The sequence below is a fragment of the Eleutherodactylus coqui genome, chromosome 12 (genome assembly GCF_035609145.1).
Source record: "Eleutherodactylus coqui strain aEleCoq1 chromosome 12, aEleCoq1.hap1, whole genome shotgun sequence".
NCBI classification, from domain to species: Eukaryota; Metazoa; Chordata; class Amphibia; order Anura; family Eleutherodactylidae; genus Eleutherodactylus; species Eleutherodactylus coqui.
Window position 1 is genome coordinate 83818878 of NC_089848.1, and position 21564 is coordinate 83840441.

At 42.7% G+C, this 21564-nt stretch overlaps 1 protein-coding gene across 1 annotated transcript in view; it reads left to right on the forward strand.

Annotated features, from left to right (window-relative positions):
- Positions 1–21564, forward strand: part of THSD7A (thrombospondin type 1 domain containing 7A) — a 266931-nt gene that overhangs the window by 168667 nt on the left and 76700 nt on the right. The window contains exons 8-11 of the mRNA XM_066584966.1: positions 4560–4751; positions 10728–10959; positions 12799–12914; positions 19425–19557. Coding sequence (XP_066441063.1) covers positions 4560–4751; positions 10728–10959; positions 12799–12914; positions 19425–19557 — 673 coding nt within the window. The remainder of the gene's footprint in view (positions 1–4559; positions 4752–10727; positions 10960–12798; positions 12915–19424; positions 19558–21564) is intronic.

Genomic DNA, 21564 nt, shown 5'->3' on the forward strand with positions numbered 1-21564 from the left:
GTGCTATTTTGGCAATGTTTAGCAGTAGGAATGAGTAAATTTTTCAAAAGTTTGGTCTGGCAACTTTGAACTAATTCAGACTAAACTTTTTGGAGAACTTCACCCGAACTTCATCAATACTCCTAAAACTGGTGTATACCAGAAAGATAAGAAAAACAAGAAGTAGTAGCACCTTTTAGTGGGTTCAAGCAAGACGAACTTTTAGTAAGGTTCAACCTGAAACCGTGTTCGACTGTTTTGGTTCACTCAACACCATGGAGCAGTATTATTTTGGCTTAATGCTATTATTTGGGCATCGTTTAGTGGTATTATTTGATGCTGTAGATATATTATTTTGCGACTTTTTATCAGTATCATTTTGAGAGTATTTAGCGGTATTACATAGATAGATATGAGATAGATAGAGAGATATGAGATAGATAGAGAGATATGAGGTAGATAGATAGATATGGGATAGATAGATAGATAGATAGATATGAGATGGATAGATATGAGATGGATAGATATGAAATAGACAGACAGACTGCAGACCAGGCACAATCGCCCAAGACCCTAGTAGAATGCAGAGAGCCATACTATGATATGGAGGAGCTACTTCCTCAATGCCGACTAATTGTGCAAGCCACTCACTCAACCTGGCCCGCATAGTCCGCATAGAGTATATTTATTCCAGCTCCTTCTCTCAGTGGGTGCCGGTTATTCTCCTGCTCCAGTTAGTTTGGTCTGACTTGCTGTCTCAGCTGTCCATTGATTTCTGTTTGACCTCTTTCTGACCACTATCTGATTACTACTTGATACCCGTCTGATTCCTGTCTGTCACCTGGCTACTCCTGTCTGAGGCCCCCTGCTAAAAGTGTTTTTGGTCCAGTCATTGGTTCCTGGTCTTATCCAACATGCCTGTCTGGTCATAGCTTTATCTAGGGTGCAGTTACATCTTATCCCTGTGCATCTGTGGTGTCTACATTTATTTTCATATATCCTCTGCCACATTCCAACTACGGAAAGTCAGGGTCATCCTAGGTCCCTGATGTGGGGTTGCCTTCATCAGGGCGATAGCACTGCTTTATAGGCGGGGCTCTCTCGTATCAGTTGGTCAGGGTCAGTTTCCCAGGTTTCCCCCTTTTTTTGGTTTTGTTAAATATATTGCGTTATCCACATTAGTACATTGTGTGTATCTTTCCTTTTAGGACATTCTATTTTAGACCATATAGGATAAGCCCTGCACAGACGTAATGCATAGTATAGCAGCTGCTTCATAGTAACACATGTATGTATTGTTTACAATCCTTAGAGTAAATTATCACCATGAAATGACATTAATTAACCAGGTATTTGACAAGCTTGCACTAACACAGATATGAAGTGAAGCTCAGCTATTACTTGCCTTGTCATCCATACGCTGCCATTCACAACATTGCTGATAGGCGTGGGAGATGGGGTGTCACAGGCTCCGCTGATTAGCTTAATTGGTCAGAATAGAAGTCTGGCTGAGAATATCACAGTCAACCTGTTTTTTGTTCTCCATTGTCAGGATGCAAGAATTAATTAGAAATTGTAATGAGGACGGTGCTGATCGTCTCTGTGACACCATACCTGGCACAGTGACACGCGCTGCAGCGATTATACTGGAAATATGGGGAATATTATAATTGGATGAGAACTTGCTATTAGAAGAGCAGTATGCAAATAGCTCTGGAAATACATGGAAATGTGTTACATAGCACCTTGCTGACTGCATTATCTTACCTGATTGTAAGAATTATGCAAATCTCATTTTAACCTTGATCTCTCTAATCTGTGGGTTAGAACTTGTCCCATATAGCCACTTTTTTTCTATATAGTCAAAGCTGGGTGGCCAACGGTACAGTTGCCATTACCAGTCTCACATAGGTAGATTACCCAGCCTTTCCAGGGGAATGGCAAATTTCCTATTTATGCACCAATATTGGAGAAGAACATATGTTATTACACAAGTTGGAGACTTGTGATATAAGGAAGATCCGCAGCAGACAAGGAGATGATGTAAAAGACGATCTTTTATTCCAATTCCATAAAAATAGATGGTACAGGCAGCGACGTTTCGACCATTGCTGGTCTTTATCAATCTTATTACACAAGTTGGCGGATATGCTGATTGTTAGGGCGCAAAACACAGAGAACAGAACCCATTTATTTCAATGGGTTCGTTCACATTTCTGATGCATGTTGCGCCTAAGGGCTTGTTCACATTAGCGTAAGCATGTTTTGATCACGCAAATATGCTGTGAGTTTGCCTGAATTTTTTAGCCTGGGTTCACACAGGGCGGATTTGCCGCGCAGAATTTCGCCGCGGCCGCTAATCCCGGGATTAGCCAGCCGTGTGGACGAGATTTCTCAGAAATCTCGTCCACACGGGACGACTAATCTGCTGCGGTAAGTCCAGCTGAAGCTGCGGCGGCCGCAGCCGCGGTTTCAAAAGATGCAGCATGTCTATTTATTGTTTACTTCCGTCGCGGCCGCGCTCTCCTCTATGGGAGCACCGGCCGCAACGGAAAAGCGAGCGGCCGGGCCTGTGGTAACCTGTTCCACTCATTGATCACCCTCACTGTCAGAAAGCTTTTTTCTAATATCTAATCTGTCTCCTCCCTTTCAGTTTCATCCCATTGCTTCTAATCTTTCCTTGTGCAAATGAGAATAGGGCTGATCCCTCTGCACTGTGACAGCCCTTCAGATATTTGTAGACCGCTATTAAGTCTCGTCTCAGCCTTCTTTTCTGAAAGCTAAACATTCCCAGATCCTTTAACTAATCCTCATAGGACATGAGTTACAGACCACTCACCATTCTGGTAGCTCTTCTCTGAACTTGCTCCAGTTTGTCTATGTTTTTTTTAAAGTGGGGTGCCCAGAACTGGACACAGTATTCCAGATGAGGTCTGACTAAGGAGGAGTAGAGGGGGATAATTACCTCATGTGAACTAGACTCTATGCTTCTCTTAATACATTCCAGAATTGTGTTTGCCTTATTTGCTGCAGCATCACATTGTTGACTCAAGTTCAGTCTGTGATCTATAAGTATACCCAAATCTTTTTCACGTCCATTTTTCTTGCCCAGATGTAGGACTTTGCATTTCACCTTCTTAAGTACCATTCTCTTAGTCGCTGCCCACTGTTCAAACTTGTTTATATCTTTTTGAATCCTCTCTTTGCTTTTATAAGCTATCCCTCCTAGCCTCTGCAAGTTTGATCAGTTTCCCCTTAATTCCTTCCTCTAGATCATTTATAAAAATGTTGAACAAGACTGGGCCTAGGACAGAGCCTTGTGGTACCCCACTTGTACAATAAGACTTTGCACTATTAACAAGGTTGATTTGTGCTCGTTGGGGGTGCGCATTATACTGTACTTGTGTTGTGCATACAGGACCTGTTCATATGCGTGCACCCCCCCCCCCTCCACCCTGATTTAAGAGGCTATTCAGCCTAATGGGGTCTGGATGTGTTCTTTTCCCCACAGTTTTGTGCTATTTTTTTGCACATCGCCTTGTGCATTGCATGCAAATTTGTGCACCCCCAATAGACTTATATCTGGCCCTTGGTGCGCCAATGTGCACAAAATAGAGCATATCCTAATTTTTTTTTTTGCACACACAAGAAATGTGCGTGCAAAAACGGGAAATCTGTATGATCCCATTGATATCAATGGATTCTATTCTCTGCGTATTGTACAAATACGCCCATGTGATGGAGCCCTATGGCCATGTTTACACTGTGTTTTTTGATGTGGATTTGATGCAGAATCCATGCAATTCCACATCTTTTGCCAATCTGTTACTACTTTTCATGGGAATTTGCACCATCGTCTGTACAGCATGGAATTTTTCTGCACTCATTGGAAATCTGCATGTGGAAAAAAAGAAGTAACGTCACTTCTTGGCTTCGGTACCGAATCTACATGGAATTTGGAATCCATTGAAAAGGGATAAATCCATATGCGGATTCACAGGCATACAAGTGCAGAGCCACATCTGAGGGTAGGTCAGCAATCTTCAGAACTGGACAGCCCCTTTAAAAGTGCAATAGCACTTCAACATTGATCATCTGGTGACTGCCATGCTGCTGGAGGGAATATGAGTTATCATTACAGATTATAATACTGTATGCATTGTATATAATTCTACAAGTAGTCTTAACCCTTCCAATCCAATTTGTATTCTGGTTTTCCTGGGGGGCTTACTCTTTTTCTGCTGTTATACAACAGCGCTATCTGCTGGCTAAAGCCAGTACTGCATGAGGTGACACGTTGGATAGGCTCCGACAACGGAGAGGCTGGCAATATACAGTAAGAGAACCCCGACGGACGTCTTCCAACATCGGAGCTGTACTGCCTTAAATCATGTCTTTACACGTCAGACAGTGGATTGGATAGGGTTAAAGGGGCTTCCTAGTAGACACAATGATAATCCTAGCTATTCTTAAATGGCGTCTTCCTGACTAGCTTCATGACTAGTGCTTGTAAAAACATTTTTTGGATAGATAGATAGATACTGTAGTAAATGAATAACTGTTCCTATTTCTTATTGCAGGGGAAGAGGTGGACAGACAACTATGTAGAGATGCCATTTACCCAATTCCTATTGCCTGTGACGTTCCATGTCCCAATGATTGTGTTGTGAGCTCTTGGTCTGAATGGTCAGCCTGCTCTCATACCTGCTCTGGAAAAACTACAGAAGGACAACAGACCAGATCTCGCACGATTCTTGCTTATCCCGGTGACGGTAAGACGTGTAACAGTTTTTGTATCCAATTAAAAATTTACTATCCAAAATTAATTTAAATACTGAAATCAATTTACAAAAAGGAAAACTGGCAAAAAAATCATTAATTTTAAAATACATTTTCAGAAGTCAGATTAAGTTCTAAATATGTGCTAAAAATATACTCTTTAAAGGGATTTTCCAGGCATTTACAATTGATGACTTATCTCCTCCAATCAGCTGATGCAACCAAGACAGATGTCTGTATCGGTATTGAGAGCTTGAAGTGTAATAGAAAGGCTGTGCTTCAATTGAAATCAATGGGAGAGATCAGAGCCGGAAGTGTAATAGAAGTCATCCCTCCCATTGATTTCAGTGGGAGTAATGCCTTTCTATTACACTACTGGCCTTGACCACCAATAGGAATGTCCGACTCGGCTGCATTGACAGCGATCAGAAGATCAGCTAATCGCTAGGGATCCTTAGTGGCAGACCCCTGCCTATTGACTATTAATGAGGTCATCAATAGTAGATGGCCAGAAAACCCCTTTAATCATTGAGTAATTAAAATGTTTTGGGTTTTTTTTGTTCATTTTTGCTTTTTCTAAAAAAATATATTCAAATTTTTGCCTAGAAACTAGTAACTTATCGAGAATGCTAACAAATATAATAACGTTGCACTCATGAAGGTCTGTTGACGTCTTGAGTTTTTTGTGTGGTTAAATATTAAATTGATTTATAAGGATTTTTTAGAGCCCAGGGGCTTTACAGACAAATAAAAAAAAAATTCTTAGGAAATGATTTTTGTCCCTGAAGCTCCAGTCAATCTCCGGCAGAATCTATCTTCCCTGACATTCCTGAATCCAAAAATAAATAATTTATTCCAGCGACATTTTGCCAAGAGGATTTTACTCTGTCATAAGGAAGAGTCCACATGTAATCAGCAGCTTTTGCAGTAGATTTTGAAAAAAAAAATCTTTTGCTGTATATACAATCTAAAGATATACAAAAAAATTGTTATTAATTAGAAAATTAGTGAAATATCCGAAAATTCATTGCATATAATTTTACAAAGCACATTTCTATAAACTAGTATGGATATAAGTCCTTGTAAATAAGATATATTCCGTAATGTTCACAAACAAGTCAAATTTAAATATTAGTTTGTCTAATAAGTCTTATTAAGGATGCATTCACATGGGTGAGAAAATTGTGCGCGATTTTTTTGCGAGATGCACAGAATTCGTGTGGAAATACAACCCATTATTTGCAATGGGTGTATTTACATGGGTGATTTTTCTTTTGCACTGATGCTGCGAGATGGAAAAATCGCAGCATGTTCTACTTCCATTGAGTCTCACATGAGGATAGAACATGCAGATGTGCGGTGACCCACATGGAAGGGGTGTCAGCGTTCTGTGCAATGCGAGTTGCGTCCGAGAATGCCAGGCTCAACTTTATGTCACCCATGTGTATGCATCCTTAGGCCGTGGTCAGATGAGCGTCTATTAGAACCATCAGTTTCTTATGAAGTGTTCACATGTCCATTTTTTAAAGGCGCAAAATACTCGCACCTGCAAAAGATAGGACATGCGTGACTACAATGTGCGCCGGTAAGGTCCGTGCTGCACGTAAAGACATTGTGTGCTGTTACAGTGGTGACAGGGAATGAGGGGACTCCTGGACGGTTCCGTTAATCCCCCACGGAGAGTCTCCTCATCACTGAACACTGTGACAGTGTTCAGTAATGATGGCACTCCCTGCGGGGAGTAAACAATCTCTTGTCACAGAGGACCGCAATGCTATCCCATTAATTTCAATGGGGCCGGGGCTGCTGTCGTCCCATTAAAAGCAATGGGATGAAGGCAACTCCTGCCATGATAATTTTTGTCGGGGGCGGGCCTAAAATATAAGCCTTATTCCAGAAATCATCCATAGTAGTAAAAAAAAAAAGATTAACTCACCTAGAAGTGCTGTCCGACTCTTCTCCCCGTCCCCGTCATTCTTTATCTGTATTCTGGTGGCCGGGGATGGAAAAATCCCCGCCTGCAGAAAGTGCTGCCTCTGATTGGCTAAGCACTATGACTAATCGGAGGCAGTGCTCAGCCATTCATTTAATGACAGCTGAGCGCTATCTCTGATTGGTCACAGCACTCAGCCAATCAGAGGCAGCGCTTTCTAAAAGCTGGGATTTTTCAACCCCCGGCCACCAGAATACAGATGAAGACTGCCAGAGACAGGGAGAAGAGCCGGACAGCGCTTCTAGTTGAGTTACATTTATTAATTTTTTTGAACAGCTAGAGATGATTTTTGGGGTAGGGCTTATATTTCAAGCCACCCCCTGAAAATCATCGCTGCAGGGGTTGCCTTCATCTCATTGCTTTCAAGGGGGTGGCAGCAGCGCCAGCCCCATTGAAAGCAATGGGATAGCATTGCGGTCCTTTGCCATAGCTGTGAAAATCACTGCCACATAATGGGATTAGACTAAACCATTTTAATGGTTTCGTTTTTACCATCAGGATTCTTGAAGGTTAATAATAGACACGTGAAAAGATAGAACTTGCCCTTTCTTCCCGCTTGCTATAGCAAGGAGTTTGAATAGTCTGAAACCCCCCCCCCCCCCCTCCCAAAACCCTGATTCATGCGCTAATAGGCTCCGTAGCGGCGAGTATATTAGTGCATGCGCCTATGTGTTTTTCCCTAAGCCTGAGTGGGGTGCTGCTAAATCAGAAAAATTCCCTCTCAGGACGACTGAGCTGGTCCATATGTTATACGGTCACCCTTTAATTTGAATAGCCTGCAGAGGTCACTATTGTAGAAATGTACCAATATATACAAAAAAGGATATGCACCAACTTATCAAATATAATGGGGTGCAGCCACTAGAATGTCCAAAAAACTGGCCAATCAATCAAACTACAAAGCAGATCAATACAAAAAGCATGGCGCACGCCCAACTGACTAGATGAATATTAAAACTTTATTACAATACAGTATATCCAAAGGCACAAATGTACAAAATAGAATAAAATCGTTAAAAAAAAGTACCATCAAACTCAACTAATATCAGGATATAGGTATGCAACCCTACCTATAAGATAACACTAGGGGGTACAAAATGCTGGTAATATAAAAAAACACTGTTTTATCACAAAATTACATTCCATTGAAAAAATCAATAATACCAATATTCTCATTCATCATTATAGTTAGTATTGCTCTTGCTTTTCAATGCAATTTTGTGATAAAACAGTGTTTTTATATTACCAGCATTTTGTACCGCCTAGTGTTATCTTATAGGTACAGTTGTATACCTCTACCCAGTTATCGGTTGGGTAAGATGGTACCTAAAAAATGTGTTTATTTAACGTTCTATATTTGTGTAATTGGATATATTGTTATAAAGTTTGTGGTTTGATTTATTATAGATAGGTATGATCAACCGAAGGATCTCATCTGGTTGGAGGGGCAGCAGTTTTCAGAAAAGGATGTATCTTTCTTTTACCCCACTTATTTATATAGTTACCTAAAGTTATAAAGTTACCTATAGTTTACATAAAGGCCTCCTATGCAAAGCTGAAAGGTTTTCGGCATACATCAGCATGTGAGCGCCATCAACCAGATGCAGACATTTCAGTGAATATACCTCAAGCCGAGTATATTTTAGTTGGGGTCCTACCTCTGGAATCTCTACCAGGAGTCTCTGCTTACTTGTTAATTTTCACACCCAGTCTAGACTTGAATGTAGAGTGCCACTGAAATGGGCCCCTGGGATGGTAGTGGGGCCACAGGCAGGTTTTTGGCTTTGGGGGCCTGTGGAAGTGAGAATCTCTGAGTCATGTGTGCTAGGTGGATGAAGCGAGATGGGCGCCAGGGGTGGTAAGGAGAGCAGCGACAAGTCATTCCCAGGGGACAGGCAGAAGTTTGGGACACCACATCACAACAACTGGACTCTAAGCCATAGCGAAGATAATGGGCATGATTACAGGGCTGGCACCAGGTGGAAAGCTATCTCTTGAGCGAAGGCTCTCATGGCTAATGCCGCAAACTGGTTCATTAACAAACAACTTACAATGCTAATGTCCAACAGAACGGCCTCCAAGTATTTGGAGCCAAGAGCTGCGAATGGGGACATGGATGCGGCAGATGCTTGCAACACTCCTGGAGAGCAGTTTAGGCGCCAAACTCTGTGATAGGTTTCTTTGTCGATGGAATATCCAGCAGCCGCGGTCAGCCTACCGGACCGTGGAACTCTGCTGTGCCAGAAGACATGATAAAGAAATCCAGCTGATACCAATCCTGGCAGCAACTAGCAAGTCAGATGTTAACTTCATGCCTTATATCAGATGTTTGTGGCCCCCGTGTCGGCACACCACTCGTGTCCAACTGCAACCAATCAGAAACAAAATGACATCACTAGACATGAGCAACAAAACTCACTGGCCTCAGATGTATCCCTATTCCTTAAAGGGGTTGTACCAGAATTTCAAATTATCTTATTGCTGAGACCCTTGCCGATCTTGAGAACGGGACTCCTGTGTCCTGCTCCTCTGTCACTGCATTAGTCACTTCTTCCCCTGCAGTGACATCACTCTATATAGACTGCTGGCTGCACATGTTTGGTCAGCACTCCTTTTATTTAAACGGGGCTGACAGAAATACCCAGTAGTCCCTCTAAAAATCAATGGAACGCTGACCTTGTATGTATGGCCAGCACTCCATTCAGAGTGATATCACTGCGGGGGGAGAAGTCATCCCTGCAGTGACAGGGAAGTGGGGCATGGGAGCCACGTTCTCAAGATCTGCGGGGGTCTTAGCAGTAAGACCAGCACCGATCAGCAAGTTATCCCTTATCCTGCTGAGAGGGGATAACTAAAAATTCTGGTACAACTGCTTTAATCCTTTATTTCTCATTTGTTTAGGCAATACTAATGTATATTTGATCCTGCAAATAAAGCATCTTTAAATTATATAGATAGATAGATGGATGAATGGATGGATATGGGATGGATGGATAGATATGGGATGGATATGTAATTGATGGATATGTGATGGATGGATGGATATGTGATGGGTGGATGGATGGATATGTGATGGGTGGATGGATGGATATGTGATGGATGGATGGATGGATGGATGGATGGATGGATATGGGATGGATATGTAATTGATGGATATGTGATGGATGGATATGTGATGGGTGGATGGATGGATATATGATGGGTGGATGGATATGTGATGGGTGGATGGATGGATATATGATGGGTGGATGGATATGTGATGGGTGGATGGAGGGATATGTGATGGGTGGATGGATGGATATATGATGGGTGGATGGATATGTGATGGGTGGATGGAGGGATATGTGATGGGTGGATGGATGGATATGTGATGGGTGGATGGATGGATATGTGATGGGTGGATGGATAAATATGAGATGGAGGGATGGATAGATATGAGATGGGTGGATAGATAGATATGAGATGGTTAGATAGATATGAGATGGATAGATAGATAGATATGAGATGGATAGATAGATAGATAGATAGATATGAGATAGATAGAGAGATAGATAGCCACTATACAAAGCAAATACAGAACATAGCTGAATAAGCCTTCCAAGCCAAGATTGGCAGTCGTTCACCTTTGTGGATTTCTCTGTAACCTTTCCCTGTAAGATCACTTGTCTGGCTCAGCTCCTCAATGAATCCTGGAAGAGATTGATGATAAGTTTAATGGCAGCTGATGGCTGTTGAGCAAAGAACCAGAGACTACCGAAATTCCCTGTCAATAATCTCATTATGTCAGCGTCTTCATTCTGTTAATTTAGAGAGAGTGGAACCCAGAATAATAAAATGTACCTTTTTACATTTTTTTTTGCTTTTCCCTGAGGCTACCCAGCATGCAGTGCTGTCTTCATCCAGTTATCCATTATGTAGAGTCATATATTCGAGTTTAAAGCCCTTGATTAGTATTTCATCTTGTCTCTTGTTGCAGGAGGTGTTCAGTGCCCTGAAAGTAACGCTCTGCAGGAGATTCGCAGCTGCAATGAACATCCTTGTACTGTATATCATTGGCACACGGGCCCCTGGGGCCAGTGCACTGAGGATGTTTCTGTTTCCGTCTTTAACTCTTCCAGTTGGAATGGAGAGGCCGCGTGTGCAGTTGGGATGCAAACAAGAAAAGTAATCTGTGTGAGAGTCAACGTCGGGCAAGTTGGACCAAAAAAGTAAGGATCCTTATCCTGGAATGAGGAGAAGGGGATACTACTACTGTATGAATAGACACATTTCTTAACATGATAGTATAACAGAGCTGGGGGACAACCAATGTGTGAGTTATAATGGAGGTCCCATTAGTTGTCACCTAGAGTTCTCCTTAAAGGGGTTTTCTGGGCAAATACTATTGATGACCTATTCTCAGGATAGGTCATCAATAGTTGATTTGTGAAAATCTATTCCTGGATCCCTGGCAATCAGCTGCTGGGCAGGCCCATTCTTAGTGAAGCAGGGTCAGGACCTTGTCATCAAGGTCAGGAAATCTAGTGGGCATCATTGTGATACATTTGCACAATTTTCTATTAATTGTATGCCTTATTTTCCCCTTGTGAAGTATTGTTCCTAGGACACAATAGTAATATACGTGGCTTCTTTGTTCAAAGTGTGTCCATATGCTTTGTATGGCTAAGGGTGAATTCACATGAACGTATATCGGCTCGGTTTTCACGCCGAGCCGATATACGTTGTCCTTGTGTGCAGAGGGGGGAGGATGGAAGAGCCAGGAGCAGGAACTGAGCTCCCGCCCCCCTCTCTGCCTCCTCTCCACCCCTCTGCACTATTTGCAATGGGGAGAGATGGGACGGGGGCGGGGCTAATTTGCGGAACTTAGCCCCGCCTCTTCCCATTGCAAATAGTGCAGAGGGGCGGAGAGGAGGCGGAGAGGGGGGGCGGGAGCTCGGTTCCTGCTCCTGGCTCTTCCATCCCCCCCCCTTCCACTGCACACGAGGACAACGTATATCGGCTCGGCGTAAAAACCGAGCCGATATTTGTTCGTGTGACTTCACCCTAAGGCTTTTTTCCCACAAGCGTATATCCGCCGCCATTTTTACGGCCGGCCAATATATGCTATGTAGGGAGAGATAAAACCAGTAAACAGGGGCACAAATCAAGCGTCTGTGTGCCTGTTCAGACGGCATGGGTCCCGGCGCATATACTCCGAGACTACCATGCCATCGCCCCTTTCCCCTCCCTCCCCATCGCAGGCTCACCTCTCCGCTCGTTATGTGCAATGGGAGGGGGCGGGGTGGAGCTAAGCGCCGTCCCGCCTCTTCTAATTGATAGCTATGGACAAGATGTGAGGAAATGGCGGGAGCTTAGCTCTGCCCACGTCACGCCCCTTGTCCGCAGCCAGCAATGGTAGGAGATGGGATGGCCCGACACTTAGCTCCGCCCCCATCCTGCCACCTCCCATTGCAAAGAGCTGCAGGGGAGGAGAGCAGAGGTGAGCCAGCATGAGGGGAGGAAAGCAGAGGGAGGGAGTTTACCAGCCACACTGCTAAACTCCCCCCCCCCCCCCACCTCCGGCCTCTGTCATGGGCTCCCATAGGAGCCTATGCAGCGGCCGAAGTATTCGTGTCCAAAAGATAGTTCCAGGACTATCTTTTGGGCCTGACGTAAAAACGCCCGGCGCTATATTGGCCTGGCCGAGCGCTTTTACATCTCAGGAATACGGCCATGTTACCTGATGCATGGAACCCACTGCATCAGATCACAGCATATATCGGCCGGCCGTGAAAACAGACGGCTGATATACGCTCGTGGGAAAGAGTCCTTAAACTCATAGAAAAAGAGTTAAGGAAGTGAAAGAAGGTGGACTTGGTTCCTTTAATTTTGGACAATTGGTGAACATACAGCAATGTATTGTATCTTATCTTAGTCAGCTTTTTAAAGAACTTTCATAGTCAACACCAAATTTCATTAAAAAATTATATATGGGGAATCAAAAAAAATTATAAGCTTTAACACTAGGACTTATAAATGGATGTTTATGTTCATATTCTTTTGTCTAGATGTCCTGAAAGTCTTCGACCTGAGACGATGAGGCCATGTTTGCTACCATGCCGGAAAGACTGTATCGTCACCCCATACAGTGACTGGACTCCATGTCCTACCACCTGTCAAGAAGGTAAGGCTAAGTAGAAGATTTCATCAGCTCAGTTGACCACTGGAAAATGGAAATTTAGAAAAAAATTGAAATGTTGACGTTTTTGAAGGATGAAATGGGTTAAATGGGTCTTCTGGGATGTTCATTGATCATAAATCCTGTGGCATTCATCAGTCACAAGATCTTTCTGCAGTTTAGTCTCATTCAAGTGAATAAAATTGAGCTGCAATACCAAGCACCACCCTACGCAATGTATGGCGCTGTACAATGAAGAAGGTGTGGTGCTCACACAAGGGAGGCAGCGCCTTCAAACAACTGATCAGTGGGGTTACCAGAAATAAGACCTAAGGTCAGGTTATTAATACTTAAAGGGGTGTTTCTACTCTTCCACATTGCGGGCTAACTGTGTTCCCCATAGTGAGGAGGAGTTTGAAGGCAATGATAGTCAAGCATACACGATGCTGCTTCATTCATTTCAGTGGGACTGCTTCAGATAATTGATCACTTGTACTATAGGTTTTCCGTCAGACCCACTGAAATAAATTAAGCTGCATATAATTGACTACTGCTCCATTTTATCTTTATGTCACTGCTGGGTCTGCAATGAACCTATAGTAAGTAGAAGAATCAGTGTAAACTGATCTAGAGTTATCAGCGTGAAGATCGCCTTCGATCGTTAGATCAATTGGTGGGATCAGCCAACAATCTATTGTCTATGGGTGACAGTAAACCAAATCTGGCATCCATTTTCAAGAGAATACAAGTTGATCAAGTCCTCTGTTTTTCCTACCCAAGAATGAAAGTGCCAGAAATGTCTAGAAGTCACTGGTTCCTCTCCCTCTATGATATGAATATCTGTATACAATCTGTACAAATTGGTATATATGTAATATATATGGCCAATTTGAAAATGGTCTTATCAGCAACATGTTTTCTTAAATGTTAGAGACCTTGAATGCTTTAACTAAAGGCCCTTTACACACAAAGATGATCGCTCAAATAATGGCTTTTGAGCAATCATTTTGCATAAGCTACTGACTGGTACTAATGCCAATTAATAGCTTATTAATTTGTGTGAGCCTCTGGGAGCTATATTCAGAGAACAGCTGGAGGTCTGTTCTCTGAATACATTCCCTTTGTTCTGCCGCGGGTCTGACAGCTGAGACAATGTTATCAGTGCTCCACACAAAGAACACAGTGTAAAGTTTCTGCTGTTAGCACTTCTGCTGAAAAAATGGATTTTATGCCAAACATAAAAGCATCGTTTGGCAGAAAAGTGAAAGATGGGCACATTTACACGCAACAATTATTACTTAAAAGATGGCTTTTGAGCGAATTTTGAGCGATAATCGTTGTCTGTAAAAGGGCCTTAATTAAAGTTTATATTAAATTTGTGAACATTAGGATGATATAATTAATTACAAGTCATTCTAGATAAACTGATATTAGCATGCTTTGATTAGTTGCCTTCGATAGCTGTCGGCCGAATGACAAAGTTATTTCTCCCAACTTCTCCATACACATGAACGATCGTCTTGACTAAGCTTGGAAGGAAAAAGCCACTGTTCGACAGTTCTGACCTGACGGCAGATTATTTCCAAGGAGAACATGCCCAATCCTATTTTCCCCCAATAGATAGTTGGCTTTTTCAACCGAAAATGGCAGGTCCATCTGACTTTTCTCTAATGTCTATGGGAGCCTTTAAGGCTATCAAATTTATAATTATGATGGCAGGTGGTCTACATCTATGAACATTACAACATTCTTGCTGATTTCAGGTTGGTCTGGTTTTGTGGTCATTAAAATGATCTATTGCAGGGATTCTCAGTCTTTTATGTACTGGTATCTCATCATTAGTTGTCGTCCATGCCAAAAATTTTTTAAATTGCCTACCTGCCTGCACGTCACTATGAGGCCCACCTCAAGGGTTGAGAAGAACTGATCCATTGGATACTGGTTGGCCGTGAAAGTTGAACATTAGATTTGATTGATTACAGGTTGTTTCAGAACTTTGGTAAACTTTGGTTGGGAGTATGTTGGTCTGGCTTAGATGTTGCCAACCTATGGCTCACCAACAGTTGTGGAACTGCTACTCCTCTCATGTTCTGTCTGGCAACTGCAAATTGTCTATGGGCCAGAGCGGAAAGCCAGTCACAAAGAATGCCTCTTGTTCTGGCAGACCTAGTCCTTCCATGTATTGTGGGCAGAATAGGATGTTTATGATTGAACAGGGTATATCAGCTCCAATGGCCTAAATCATAAAGCGACCCTCCAGTTTCAGGACCAAATTCTACCCCAGAACCACAGGGGGCAGGTGTATATTACCTGCAGTTGTTTTTTTGTACCAGTCCTCTCATCTACCAATTCCAGGTCCCACTTTCAGTCATCCAAGATAGCTGATGCAATTTTTAGATTACCTAATCCCCACAGTGCATTGTTAGCGTTAGACTACCAAAACACTATATCTGCTCTCTGATTGGCCAGGGTTGCTTATGCAATCCCTGCTTGCCTGTCGGAGAGCATTGCACAGTGTGCATTAACATGGGGGAGTGCAATATCGGTCTGAGAAACTCCCAATGATCATTTATTTTCAGAAGAATCTTCTAAATAGGAAAGGAATTTCCAAAATAGACCAGCCGTGTAATAGCGGCTTTGTTCCCTAGAACTATATACTTGCACATTTCTTGTCCTACATTGTTTCTTTCTACTCACAGAACAAGCTGTGGGCGATATTAATAGCAGTCTACACGTCTTTTCATCTTGAATTCTTGATGTGTTGCAATGTGTGTTATAACGCTGGGTTTAATTAATTTCTTTGCCCTCCATGCAAATCCCATTGAGGAAATGGAAGCCGTGTGTTTGTATATGTTATCAAAACTATTTAAATTCTGCATTGAAAGATGCAACGTAACGAGCGCGAGTCTGAAAGATGAGAGCGTTTCAGTTTCTGAATTATCCAGATATTACTCATGCCTCTAACATAGCCCACTGTAAGCCTCTTGAGGGGGGAATCCATAAGTGTGCCAAAGCCCATTATAACTCTGTGTATTGAAGAATGGTATTAGCACCAATAGAAGAACTCCATGCGGAGAGTCTCGAAAACTTTACTCCTTCTGTTCAGGGATTGAGAAGAAGTGATAAGCGCTAGGTTGTGGGATATAAACGGAGTTCTCCTTTAAGGAATTGTCTGGCAGTTTACTATTAGTGACCTATCCTAGCTGCTGTAGATTTCAGTCTAGCAAACGGAGGCCAGATACGACAGATGTATTAAGACGCTTGTTCTTCCTAAAGGGGTTGTCTGGAAACCAAACAACCCCGCTTCAAAAGTGCTGGAGGGATTAAAATAATAATCTGAAACATATTTTGCCCTCCGTGGCCGCCAGGATCTAGTACTACAGCATCGCTGTGGTCCCAGTGGTTGTTGTGATCGCTGATGTCACAGGAACTCAGGTGATTGCAGCAACCAATGAGAGGCTATAGCATCACTGCTTGTTCTCCTGGCATTGGCGCTCATATCTTGAGCACCATAATGCCAGGGTTCAGGAACTTGATGCTGTAGTGGTCCCCTGAGTTCCTGTGATGTCAGTGATCACAACAATCACTGGGACCACAGCGGTGATGCAGTATTGGATCCTAGCAGACGCGGAGGGGTGGGTATGCTTTAGTTTATTCAGGGATTGCAAGGAATTGAGAAGAGATGGGTGGTGGGGTCTAAATGGAATCCTCTTTAAAGGCATTGTCTGGCACTTTTATATTGGTGACCTATTCTCAGGATAGCTTAGCAGTAGTTGATCAATTGGGGCCTGCTGTTGGGATACCTGCCAATGAGCTGTTCGCCAGGACTGCTGTCATTGTAGATGGAGCTGGAAGCAGTCTGAGTTGATATTACAGATGCAACTCGCATTGATGAGAGCTGTGCTTGCAATACGAACCCAGGTTCCTGCACTATGATCAGAGTTGACTGCTTCCAGCTCTGGCCGTAACGACAGATTCCTTGATATAAGCCGATCGGTGGGGCTTTCGAGCAGTGGACACCTGCCAATCAACTAGGTCATCAATATTAAATTCCCAAGCAACCCCTTTAAAGCAATATTATGTCCGCTTAATTATTCTACAAAATATGCCCAGTGTCACACAACATATTACCGGCACGCTCATGCATCTGTCATACGGATGGGTGCCCGGGCCAGACTGCAGGTATCCTGAAACAAACTCGGAACATCAAGAAAATCTATGATGCTCTGATATCGGGTCAGGATACCCATAGTTGGGCCGGCACACCCATCCGCATTACAGATGCATAAATGCACCAGTAATATGTTGTGTGAAACCGGCCTAAAGATAACTGGAGAAGACCGCTGAATAACAAGTGTGCTGGTGTGAACTGGGAGGACAGGCATACTGATGAGGCTTTTGATAAGAATCCTATTTTTAGGATATAGATTGATGCCATTATGCAGACTGACAGGAGAGAGATTGCTGCTCTGTACAGATCTGTAATGGAAAGAAATGAATGTCATGTTCAGAAAAAATGACTGTAATGACAGAAGGGACAATATAAAACTTAGAGGTATATATACTGAGTCTTATTCACCAGATTTCCAGATTATGGCACAAGCCTTAATTTGAAACTTCTGTCTTTTTTACACTGGCAAGCAATATTTTCTTGAACTGGGCTAGACGAGGCAAAAAGGTGGCATGGCTTTCAAGGCAGGTCAGATTTGCTATAATTTACGCCAGAAGCTGGCAAAAATTATAGATGAAACCTAGGCCAGCTCCCAGCTGGTGTAGATTTCAGTCTGGTGCACGGAGGGCAGATACGACAGATATATTAAAAGGTCGTCTGGTTACCGAATGACCCACTTCAATAGGGCTGAAGGGATTCAAATAATGAACTAAAATATACTTATCCCTCCGCGGCGCTGCATCACTGTTGTGGTCCCAGTGATTGTTGTGATCACTGACATCACTGGAACTCAGATGACCACTGCAGCATCACATTCCTGAACTCCTGCCATCATAGCGCTCAGGATGTGAGCGCCGATGCCAGGAGAAAGCTGTGATGCCACAGGCCAGTGATCACAGCAACCTTTAGGACCACAGCGGGACTACAGCTCTGGATCCTGGCAGCTACAGAAGGATAAGTCAGTCTCTGTTTATTATTTTAACCCCTTCAGCCCTATTTAATACCTTTGTCACACTTATACGCTAGTTCAAACTTTACTTAGACCAGTGTATGAAATGCAGGTTCAAGTAAATATGCCCCATAGTGTAATATCTCTATCTATCTATCTATCTATCTATCTATCTATCTATCTATCTATCTATCTATCTATCTTTCTATCGTTAGTGAAAACCAATATTTGCTATACGATATGCTATTGGGGTCCTAATTCAGTTTTAGAGGTAAGCTGAGCTCAGGAGGCTAACATTAAATCACACAGCATGGGATGTGATCCAAAGTAATCTGTTTATTGATTGACAGACCGCAGCCTTTATATAAGCACATGATCTAATTACAATAATTCAAATCTATTATCATTTATTTGTTACCATGGGTCAACGAAACATATACAAAATATAAATATACAAGATAAGGAATTTAACATCTAAAATGCCAACCAAACACACGCAGGCGCAGAGTTGACCATACATCATTAACTTCTTGGAACAATAAGCTGTTTAGAGAGATTGTTTAGTAACATATGTGAACAGTTAGGAACATGTCAGTTTGACCCGCCAGCCAGTCTAAAGGCCACAGTAGCTATCTTCTGGAACAAAAGCCTTAGTGATTTACTCAAGGCTTATTAAATAACGATTTCATATCCATAAATGCTCCAGAAGAGAACAAATGAATACAGTAAAAGAGACACAGAAGATGGCTAAGTGCTTACTAAATGGCTACGCATAGGATAGAACATGGAGTCATATTCATTTCACTAACTCTATCTATCTATCTATCTATCAACAGTATATGAATGAAATCTGCGCTGTGATTGGTCACTATGTGCAACAAAGATAGATTTTCTTGTAAACAGCTTTCATAAGAGTGTGGAGCTGGGGTAATTCTCTGTGGCCCAGCCTGTATAATTTGGGACTTACAATACTATGTTTTCACCTCTGCCATACACTGTAAGGCTACATTCACAAGGGGGAGCGCGATATCGGACCGAGAAACTTGTCCCATTATCGCGCTCCCCAACGCGCCTTTTTTTACGGTGATGCAAAGCCTCGCATTGCTTCTGTGAAATTGTAATTTTCGCACATGTAATAGGATCATAAGTGTTTTCCATTGACTTCAATGAGAAACATTGCATTGGAATCACATGCGCATTTCACGGCAAGCAAGGCCCATGCAATGGCTTTTAAGGTCCCATTGAAAGCAATGGGCAAGGCTGCAAGGAAAAAAATAGCTTGTGTGACTAAGCCCTAAATGGGGATTGAAGCAGAATCCGTTTTAACTATTTCTTGTATTTTGCGCACGTTTCATGTTTCTCCCCTATAGTAATTATGGTGCTGTTGTATGTTTAGGTGCCGTCACTGTTAAGAAGCAGACTCGCCACCGTGTCATTATTCAGTACCCATCTTATGGAGGCCGCGACTGTCCTGACACATTACATGAGGAGAACGAGTGTGAGCTACCCGCCACCTGTCACACTTACAGGTGAGATAAACCCATGTGGAGCCACAGATTTCTGAAGCGCGGCTGCAGCTCTTTCCAATCATTAAATCTGATTTTGTCACCTTGGGAAGATGAATTTCCAAGTTGTCTGTGTCTAAATTGTCAGACCTTGTCATTACTGCTCACCGTCTTCGCATTGATTGAGACTTTATTAAATTTCTGCTCGAGGAATCTGCTGAGTAAATATTTTATTTGCTTTATTTAATATATTGATTTCTCCTCTCAGGGGACTTCGGTGGGTTTAGTGTTTTGTTGGATTTTATATAATTCCTTTATGGTCATTTTTTTGTCTTTTTTATAGATAGAACATTTTACTGACAAACAGGTTGCTAGGAAATAATTCTGAAAATTGAATATCTGGAAAGTTCTGATGATTTGTATTTTTCATTTGGAGACAAAATTATCTATTCAGACCACCCATATTTTTGTGACCTCAAAAAGTGTCCATATACATGTGTGGGCCTTAAAGGGTTATTCAGTTGTAAATTATTGATGTCCTACATGCAGGATGGGTCATCAATACTAGATCGGCAGGGGTCCACAAAGTGTTTCTAGCCATAATGATGCCCATGATGATGAATGGCCATATATTAGTGTCTATACAGAAATACTTGACTGAGTGTGGCTCATTCGTACTGTATGTACTAGCCATATGCCTGTGCCCATACAGTGCTGCCAATCCTAATACTGTCTTTATAGATGTGTCAGGTACCAAATATACCAGTAGTACTAGTAGTATACATACATATGTGTCAACTATATATCAGTGCCCAGTGGACCAGGGCTAGTCCTAGTAGTAAACATGCAAATTAGGTAGTATATTAGAATCATAGAATGATAATATTGGAAGGGACCTCCAGGGTCATCGGGGTCCAACCCCCTGCTCAATGCATGATTACTAAATCATCCCAGAGAGATGTCTGTCCAGCCTTTGTTTGAAGACTTCCAATGAAGGAGAACTCGCCACCATCACTGTCAGAAATGTTTTTATAACATCTAATCTGTGTCTCCCAACTTTCAGTTTCATCCCATTGCTTCTAGTCTGTCCTTGTGCAAATGAGAATAGGGCTGATCCCTCCGCACTGTGACAGCCCTTCAAATATTTGTAGACAGCTATCCTGTGTTAGGAGCTCTAGTTCTTCTTGTTTGTTTCCCATGCTCTGTGCATTTGTGTAAAAACATTTTAGTTTGTGATCGGTGTCTCTTGCTACTCTACTTGCCTTCTGAATTTTTCTCTTTGTTCTTTCTTTCTACTTCTAATAGCAAGTTTCTCAATTGTATTCATTAGCTGTATATTTTTGCCTGGCCTTTCACTTCCCTACCCATAGTGTTCTAGTTTAAAGTCCTCATGTCCACGGGCACGCACAGATTCCGCATGGGAAATCCCGCAACAGAATACGCTCATGCCCGCGGCCGGCGACTCTGTGGACCTGTCCATGCCTTTAAGTTCTATACTGCAGATGCCTGCGGAAGTGCCGACCCGTATGCCGGCGCACACACGCAGCATAGTTTTGTTTTTTTCAAACTGCTGCTTTTCCCACAGAATCCGTGGCCCATCTGCAATCCACGGCCCATCAAGATAGGTCATCAATAGTTGATCACCTGGGGTCCACTTCTCAGAAGCCCAGATGATCAGCTGATCATGTTCCTGATGCCACAACGCACAGGAGTATGGAGCAGAAGCTCTTGCTCCAACCCTGAGTAGTGGTCAGCGCTGGTAACTGCAGGCTGGGGTATCGTTAACATCAATGGGAGCTGCACCCACCATTACAAGCGCCAGCTACTACATAGGCAGCAGCTACCGCTCTGTACCCCAGTGTGTTGCAGCACTGACATCAGGCGCCTGACTAGCTGTTTGGCTATGGTCTCAGGCAGCAGAAACCTGCTGGTCAACTATTGATGACCTACTCTGAGGATACATCATCAATAGTATTTCCCTGGAAATCCCCTTTAAAGGGCCATTCCAATCTTGGTCAGTCATGATCAAAA